The sequence below is a fragment of the Monodelphis domestica genome, chromosome 1, assembly GCF_027887165.1.
Source record: "Monodelphis domestica isolate mMonDom1 chromosome 1, mMonDom1.pri, whole genome shotgun sequence".
Lineage (NCBI taxonomy): Eukaryota > Metazoa > Chordata > Mammalia > Didelphimorphia > Didelphidae > Monodelphis > Monodelphis domestica.
In genome coordinates this window covers 314,188,380-314,197,949 of record NC_077227.1, presented here as the reverse complement: position 1 = coordinate 314,197,949, position 9,570 = coordinate 314,188,380, and the positions used below count along the sequence as shown (strand labels likewise).

Genomic DNA, 9,570 nt, shown 5'->3' with positions numbered 1-9,570 from the left:
GCTCCAGCTAAGAAAGAGACTTAACTAAACTCACACAGAAAGTTTTTGGCAGAGCTAGGACTAGAAGCTTCCAGTGGAGGGCTTCCCTCTACAGCCTACTGTATCTATTGGGCACACATTACCCCACATTTTACATGCCAGAGAAACCATTCACATGTCTAAAATCTCAGTGATGATTTTGAAGGACTCATAAACCAGACAAATTCCATTTAAGATTACAGTTTCCATTTTTATTATAATCAAATTGCATTTCAAATGTTCAAAAGCTCAGGTCCAGGTTGCTAGAGACAACTATCAGGGCTCTTGTCATTCTTGATCATTGAAAACAGGTGTTTTCATCTCAGTGAGTCGAGGGAGAGCTACTTGAAAAGACTTTAATGAACATAGGAGCCCAGGGAGCTGACGTTACATTTGATTATCTCTGAGCACTGATCAATGTTCTTCCTAATCCTGTAGAATTTCTCTACATACTCCGAACGACCCAAAAGCTCCACAAAGTCTTCATCATGGGTAATCACAAGAAGCTGGAAGTTCCGTTGCTGAGAACGACTTTTTATTATCCTGGAACAAAATATTCACACATATTACTAAAGGTACAAGAATCTTCTCTCCGTAGCATGTATTTCATCCCCAGGAAGCCTCTCCTTTCCTGTACCAAGTCAAGAATGATGTTCCTTCTTAGACTTTTCATAGCCTTTTTCTTAACTCTTTTCAATAAATGTCACACATTACATGTGGGTACTTCATTCCCCTTCATGTGACTTCTTTGAAGTCAGGAAACCAAATAATAGGACCCTGAATAAATTGTATTATAATAATCTGAACAAAAGTGGGCTTTTCTTGTGTTGTTCACAAAGTGTACCAGTGTGAATGATGATGACTACATGTTTTTCCCAGTTAGTGGCTTGATCTCTCATGCTGGGAAGAAGGATGGAGGATCCAGCCCCTACTGAGCTAGGTAATAGTTGAGATGAGGATAAGGGATGAAGAAGTCATACATTACATTTCAAAGACTATTGCTGAATCAGAATCACAGATTTAGAGCTCATTTTACAGCATGGAAAACTGAGGCCTGGAGAAGTTAGATGATTTGCCTGGGGTCCCAGAAGTCTTAACGGCAGGGTGAAGATATAACCCAGGTCCCCTAACTCCAAATCCTTCTTTTCACTCAACAATTTGGCAGCTCCACTTGAATTCCAATCACCCACAAAAAAGTGGAGTTATTTACAGCACAAACTCCAATAATTCTGAAGAGGTTCAGCAGTAGGAAAGCCTGCTTTAAATAGCCTGCTTCATTTAACTTATAACTAATAGCTAGGTCTCACTCTCCTTGCTTTGGGAACTTCCCAGACCTGTCTACTCTTCTTCTCTGTTGATATTAAAAACAAAATTACAGATGATGGATGGGGGAATAACACAAGCGGTCCCCAGAGTTTTCTTAGGAGTTGAGCCTACCTAGAAATGAGTCCCAACCAGTTATCAGATGCATCGCTGCTATGACACACAGAAGGTAAGTGAGTGGGTGGGTTGGGAAAATTTTTGTTCTTTGTGGGGAGAAACTGAACATATTCACTCAAAGGTAAAGACGCTTAGGTTTAGCGGGGCAATATGAGGATTCAGAAAAATGCTAACCCATGCCACAGATACAGGTCCGAGTAGTAGCAAAACACCAGTAAGCATGACAACTGGCTGGAGGATGGAGAAAGTTCTACCAATGACTATTCAACTCCCTGTGAACCACATCAACTGTCTTGCTGAATTATGTCCCTAGAACAGGGAGGCGTGGGCTAAGCGATGTCATGTCAAGCACGTACAACATCACTTTTAGAAGAAGGGCATGTAAGGGTAGTGACTTACTTTTGGGATGTATGTATTTCTAAAACACACATGTAAAATATACCCAGTGTATGTCTGAATAAATGAGAAACAATTTCTGCCCCCATCCCTTACAGTTTCTACAAGTGGCAAAAATGGAAAAAAAATGGCAATTTCTACCTAATGTCACTATTTAAAGTTGTGTTGGCTCTGAAGCTGAGGCTGTCCACCTGATATCCCTGTGTAATGATACCATAAATGAACTGTGGCTTCTTTTCTTTTTTTTTTAATCATAAACTGAAAATATAGAAAAATATGCTCCTTCCTTCCTTCCTTCCTTTCCATCTTGGAGTCAACAATGTATTGGTTCCAAGGCAGAAGAGTGGTAAGGGCTAGGCAATGGGGGTCAAGTAACTTGCCCAGGGTCACACAGCTAGGAAGTGTCTGAGGCTACATTTGAACCTAGGACCTCCCATCTCTAGGCCTGGCTCTCAAACCACTGAGCTACCCAGCTGCCCCCTTAATATGCTTATTTCTGAATGTGTACAATGTATTTCCACTGACATCCTAATCTGAAGTCTGATCCTGTGGTGGAGGTGACCCTGGGGGCTCAAAGACTAGGCTGGCAGAGCACAAATTCTAGTCAGGCAGGTTCTCCTGAACTGAAGAGTTTTGACTACTGCCAGCCTTTGCTTGAGGGAAGAGGTTCCTCACCAGATATGCTACAAGATGATGAATTTTTTGACCACCAAAACTCTCAAAGACCATTCACCAAATTAAAGAGTGGTTGTGATGTGCTGTGGGAGAGAGTAACTATATTTATGAAATCATGAGTCCCTAAAAGATTAAAATATTTATAACCCCCTACTATCTCATTAAACCAAGAATGCCATTTCAAAACAAGGATTGCATATTCATGACGTTATTAATCTGACATAGAAAAGATGTTAGCCCCCAAATTGGTAGAAACTGGAAGCCTGGCTATTTAAAAGAATGTTATTAAATCAGGAAGCACAAAGATTGTGTCTTTGAGTTTGCCCACACTTCTCCCACTAACAGATATTTGACTAAAGCAATCTAACTTTTTAATATTAAACATCAGTTAGGTATTCAGGCAAAATCAGCTCATCTTGGGTCTATGTGGCAGCACACTCCACAACTTCCCATGAACATTCTCAAGCAAAGAAATTCAATTCAATTCACTAAGCATGTAAAAATGCCACTTATGTACAAGTAAAACAAGGCATCATAGGGTAATGGACATTCAAAATGACCTGAAATCTCAATTTCTATGAACCATTCTGGCTGTGTGTCAGTCCAGTCACTTAACTTCTCAGCAATCTAGACAACCCTCTTAGATTCCATCCAGGCGTAGAGAAGTGACTGATCTGTGTTGATCGGAATTTCCCTAAACTCCTAATGAAATTACAAGTCAGAACCAAAAAAGAAGAGTGGTACTACCACTCTAGGGGGCACAGCAAACAGTCCCCACTTTCTCTCAAGAGATGTAACATTTTTGGGGAGGAAGAGACTGAGGAAGGGAAAGAGAAAGGGAGGGGGAAAGGAGGAAGAGAGGAAGTTAGGGATAACACCAAGAAGTCTAAGGAAAATAGGGAGGGGGTAAGTGCCAACCACAAGGAGGAAAAAAGCTTTGAAGAAAGAAGACAAGATTCCTAAAGGTCAAGATAAGGAGCCAGAGTACAGTGGAGCAACCAACCAGTGGCCCAATCTTGTTGATTCTGTCTCTGTCATGCTTCTTCTACCATTCCCTTTCCTCTGCCCACATCTACCAGTCTAGCTCATCTCACCTGGAGGGGTGTCAGAGCTCCCTGATGGTGTCTCTGCTTTCCACATCTGTCTCTCTCACTATTGCTGTCCTTGCCCCCTCGGGTGCTCCCCCTTCAGCCCTGGGATAGGTAGTGCCTTCCTGATCTCCCCTGCTGATGGCTCAGATCCTCCTCTATCCTCCTTGTAGGGGTAGGGATAAGGACCAGACCTGTGATTTCACTGAAAAAGGGAACTCCTCAATGAGGAAGCCCCCTCTCCCGCTATAGGGCACCCCTTCTAATGTAAGAGACAACCCTAGAGAGTTTCTCAGAGCACTGAGAGGTAAAACGATGTGCCCAGCCCAGGTCACACAGCTAGCACATGCCAGAGTGGGACTTGAACCCAGGTTTTCCTCTTGGCTCTCTATCCAATAGGCCACACAGCTTCTCATCTTTCTTGTACTATAATAATGATTTGTGCTTATGTTCCATTCCCCCAGGAGAATGTCAACAGAGGACAAAGAGAGCAGAGAGCCTTGTACATAATAGGTACTTAAGGAATGTATACTTCTGTCACCTGGTCTGAGGACAGGGATCAGAGTGGAGAAGATGGAATCATGGAGCAAACTCTAGAAAAGGAGAGTGATCTGAAGGCCAGTAAAACAATGAGGAGTGGTAAAAGGCTTTTTTGTATTTTAGTCTAGGGGCAGAGAAACCTGGGAGGACTTATAGAAGCTATTGCAGAATGCAGAAGAATCTAAAGAATAATTGATACAATAAATACAAGACTTTAAAGGAAAAGAATGTCAAGAGATCTAGGAACTTTTTCAAAGCAACAACCAATCATGACTCTGGAAGACTGATTATGAAACATGTTCCTCATCTCTTGAAAGAGATGTCAAGGTGATATAGGTACAGAATGAGACATATTTTCATACACAACCAATATGTGATTAAAAAAAAATTTTTTTGCTTAATGCTTCCATTAAAACAACAAAAAAAGCCCTTCGGCTTTTGCCTTTTTTTTTTTATGAGGTAAGAATGGGAGAATGGAGAGATGAAGAAAAAGAAAGGATCATCAATGAAATATTTTAAAATACACAGAAACGAGCAGAAGGAAATTTAGACAGGAACAGAAATAAGCAAGAAAGTGTTATTTTTGTTATATTTAATATATACTTTAAAAAGACAAAGATATACATAATAAGAGATTCAGTTTGCTATATCCTCATTCACTGTTTTTTACATCTGGATATGTTCTTATTTTCTGATATTGGTCAAATTCACATACACAAAAAAGAGAAGAATCAAAGAAAAGAAAAAACCTACTTCTTTCCTGATGATGGTCCGATGTGTGATCAGTTAAGAAAAACATGAGCTGAACATTTTTTTTAAATTTCCACCAAACAAACCCTTATACTGAAACAAATCAAATTCTTCATGAAGTCTTTGTACAGTTTTCACTCCAAACTTATTTTAAATGGGAATTCACTTTTCTTGATGCTTTTTAAAATAAAAAGTTATTGCTATAAAGCTACCACTGTTCCCTCCCAATGTGATAAATACTTACTCTACTAGTGCATGTGCAAGAGATTCAATGTTTTCTCTATCAAGGTTTGTTGTAGGCTCATCCAAGGCAAGAATGCCACAGTTCAGACAAAAGGTTTCTGCCAGGGCCAAGCGAATGATAAGAGAAGCAAGTACCTGAGGGAAAGTGAATTGCAATTAGAGCTAAGTCTATGAAATGTAAAAAACCAACTCCACCTCCCCCCCAAAAAAAACCTTCCAGAAGAAAAAGGTATTTGAATCTGAGCCTGGAAGATGGGCCCTTGTGTTTGCCAGGCTCAAGGAAATGTCACAAGTATCATTTCCAACCAAAGGATCTCAATCAACCACTTAAGCCACATTCTGGAGAAGCCAAAGTTCATGAGAATCGTGTTTCATCAAGGACTACATACTGAGAATCCAATATTATGAGAGATATGGGGTGATGTAAAGGAAAAAGCAAGTCTTGGAATTAGGAACACCATGGTTGAAATCTTGCACCTAGCATCTACTGGCTGAGTGGCTCTGGGCAAGTCACTTCATTCCACAGTGACCTCTAGCAATCTCCAAGTTGCAAAACAGTGACTACATATCTCAGTGTAAAGTCTCCTCATTAGGAATTCTCTATAGCAAAGAAATCACAGATCCAGACAGAAAAAGACAAAACAAGTAACCAAAGAAATTCTAAAATAAAACCTAAAAAAAATGGTGAAGGAGAAGATGAAAAGAGTAGCTAATGGAAAACCATGAGCAGGTTCAAGATCCTCTTGACCGCTGGTGTCAAAATCAAATTGAAAATGGTCACTAAACTGTATATAAGGATCCCTGCACCCTCATATTTAGAAAACTATGTATCTTTTAAATTAATTTTGTCATATATTTCACAATTACATGTCAATTGGATTCAGGCTGCATGAGAGTGTTGTGAGTTGCATGCAGCTTATGGGTATTTGATACTTCTGCTCAAGACAACAGGGAGCCACTGAAAGATTTTTACTAAGGAGAGTGACATGATTCTACCTACTGGACAAAGGACTTGCCCAGAGCTATCCAGTTGGTATAGCAGCAGAGCCAAGAGCTCTGATGACCTGTCCAGTGTTCTTTCCACTATAGCAAGATGTCACTCAAGCTGTATCTAATCACTACCAGGAGTTCTTATATCATTCATTTCTGATTCTCAATTTCTTTTAAGGTAATTACTCAAGATTATCACTGAAATGTATGAAGTAAAACTGACAATGTCTAAAAAGACCTTAAATCTGAGGGGGTCGATATAATTCTTAACCCTGGCAGTCTGCTTTGATGAAATACACAATCTTATATTAGAAAGTATATCAGAGACAGTCTAATTCTCCCCCCCCCCCCCAAACCCTGACCTGTCTTAGTATCAATTCTAAGAAGAATGGCAAGGGCTAGAGAAATAGGGCTAAGTAACTAACTCACCCAGGGTCACAGAGCTAGGAAGTGTCTGAGGTTAGATTTCTATCTAGGACCTCTAGGCCTGGCTCTCTATCCACTGTGCTACCTACCTGCCCCTGGCTCTCTTAGTTCTTAGCAATTTCTGGTGGTCAATCCTATGACTATCTTTCCTGAAGAACTGTTATGATAAACTGTTGTTTAACCCCTCTTCACCTGTGAAGATAGGGCTTCATTTATTTATAGCCATCTTCCTGAACCATTAGAAGTTAGGAGAGTGTTTTCAACTGCTTTTAACTGGAAAGGGGCAGCTTCTTGACAAAGGTCCAACACAAAAAGTGGCTGAACACAGCTAACATAAATATAAGCAGTTATCTAACTGAATGTATGAGTCTGATGACTTCATAAACAATCTGAATAGAAGAGAGAAAAATACAGGTAAAATTGCTTCTGATTTTGTTTTCATGAAGTCATCTTTCATTTGTAAAAGTAAAAACATCAGAATTACTTTACACTTATATAGAGGTAAGAATTGGCTGTTGTAAATTTTCACTGAAATTATAAGTTTTCAACTATCCAGTTGTTTATTTCCAGATGATGAAAGCAGAGTTAAATCTCAATTCTTCTTCAGCTAAAATGGAAATGGAAGAAACCTTTCCTAATCTCAGAAGCTATCTGAAGAAGGGAAGTTTGTAAGCATAAGCCAAACTTGAAAGCTTTTTATGAAAATAAAAATTCAGCCAATGTAGACAATAATCTCTGGCTATTTAAGTTTCAACACAAGCCAACTGATCTAGTGCCAACAGGTAGAATTATATTCTATGTGGAAAGCTTTTGTTTTTGTTTTTGCTTTAAGGTAGAGGCAAAGGAATTATATAAATCGATTTTCGTATATATCCAGGAAGGCAGGCAGGCAAATTTCATTGAACATACATACTACAGGCTACTATTATCTCCTGGATTTTTCTAGATAGTCCTAAGTTCTAGAAAGGAAATGAAGTTCTAAGGAGGTGAGATAAACAGTCCATCAGATCAAGAGCCATGATTCGGGAGTCAGAAAATATGGTCACCATAGTCATCTGGATGTGTCTAGTAAGTCTGGTAATTTCTCCCAGGACATTTTAAACCATTTCTTGTGCTGACCTCAACAAAGAGAAAAGGTTACTTATTTTCCCCTCTTTTAAAGGTTAAAAAAAATTCTAGTAGTATTCCAATTTATGCAGACCAAGCATTTTTAATTCTAATTTTTCCCATAAAGTAGCATCACAGATGCAACATTATTGCCCTTTAAGACTTTACTTCTCTTTTAGAGTCTTTAATATTTGCCACTTCTCTCTTAACTGCTAGCTTCTTGAACTGAACCCTATACTCTATATGAGGTCCAATCACAATGTAGTCGAACCTTTGGATTTCCATATGATGGAAAACCCCAGATACGCAATTCAGCACGTGGCCTAGGCACCATGAAATTCATGCTAGATGTATAATCAACTATATGTTGACCTTATGGATCTTTTTCATAAGGTTTTTAAGGAATGGTAGTTATAGTTCTCTCTCCAAATCCATTATCTGTTTATAGGCAGAAAATATATACTTTTTTTTTAACCCCTTACCTTCTGCCTTTGTTTCAATTCTAAAAAAGAAGTGAGAAAAAGGGTAGGCAATCAGGGTTAAGTGACTTGCCTAAGATCACACAACTGGGAAGTGTCTGGGGCCAAATCTGACCTCAGAACTTCCTAACTCCAGGACTATCCACTCCACTACCTAGCAGAAATGTGAGTAAAGTCAATATACCTTTGGCTGACTAGAGACAATATCAGCAAGTCTAAAGATTCAAACATGCCAAAAATACTCATACTATTGGGCTGCTTTAAAAAAAAAACACATGAGTTCAATTTAATGCTTTATTTGTTATTACTATATTTCTCATTTACCTTATTGGTTAATTATGGTTTCTTAAGCCAATAAGACCTTTTAGAGATACAATGGAGAGTAATGAGGAGGTACCTTGGCAACAGGCACTAAACTTGGAGTAAAGATTCTTTGATGTCAAATCCTATCTTGCACTTATTTACTACATGTAAATAGCCCTCTCAGGCTCAGTTTCTTCATCTGTAAAACGAAGGCCTTGGCCCTAATAGCCTTTAGGGTCCCTTCCAGTTCTAATACTTAGAACTAATGATCTAATTCCTTGTGTATGTCTCTCTTGTAAACATTTTTTGCTTATTGCTACTCATAATAGTTTTCTATATTTTATGACAGTTCCCTTATGACTTGCTCTATTTCCTTTTCTGATTTTGAATTAAGATGATAATTTCTTACTTTGTTGGCTTATACATTTTTTATTTTTGCAGACATTTATCTATTTCCTTTGATGACAAGGTTAGAATCCCAAAATATCTTGACAGTCTAGAGCAGTGGGCTAAGATCTAACAGGGTAAAATACAAAGTCTTGTACTTGGGTTAAAAAAAAAAATCATCTTGGTGAGAAGTGGCAAGAAAACCCCCCCAAGACTTCAGGCTATATCAATGAAGGTACGTGTTTCCAGGGAGATGATGACTGCCTACATCTAAAATGCTTTATTTAATGTCCTGTTTGGGCATTGATAAGAGCAAATAGGATGGTGAAAGGCCTTGAGTCCATGTCATAAGAGAATAGGTTAAAGCCTATTGGGGGAGGAAGGGGAGGTCAACCTTGAGAAGAGAGAGCTCAAAAGGATGAGAGTTGTCTTCAAGTATCTGAAAGGATATCATATGGAAGAAGAATGAGGCATGTTGTTTGGTCCCTAGGAGCAACAACAGTTTGGTATCAAGAAAAACTTCCTAACAGCACTACTCAAAAATGAAATATGCTATCTCAGGGGGTGGAGTGTTCCCAGTAAAAGGCTGGCAATGGGGATGTTATATAAGAGGGATTCATTTCAGCTATAGTTTGGACTCAATGGTTGCTGCAGTTCCTTCCTATTCTAAAATTCCATGATTCTGGGAATCCCAAGTTTTGTAGGCATTTAAAATTTGCAAATCACTT

At 38.9% G+C, this 9,570-nt stretch overlaps 1 protein-coding gene across 2 annotated transcripts in view; it reads right to left on the bottom strand.

The window, feature by feature from the left end:
• Positions 1–208: 208 nt before the first annotated feature.
• The window catches only part of RAD50 (RAD50 double strand break repair protein), a 102,271-nt gene continuing 92,909 nt past the window's right edge, over positions 209–9,570 (bottom strand). For both annotated transcript variants that reach the window (XM_001366157.5, XM_007473444.3), the window contains exons 25-26: positions 5,152–5,285; positions 209–561 (exon numbers count right to left, since the gene is read on the bottom strand). In XM_001366157.5, coding sequence (XP_001366194.1) covers positions 375–561; positions 5,152–5,285 — 321 coding nt within the window. In that variant the 3' untranslated portion in view covers positions 209–374. The remainder of the gene's footprint in view (positions 562–5,151; positions 5,286–9,570) is intronic.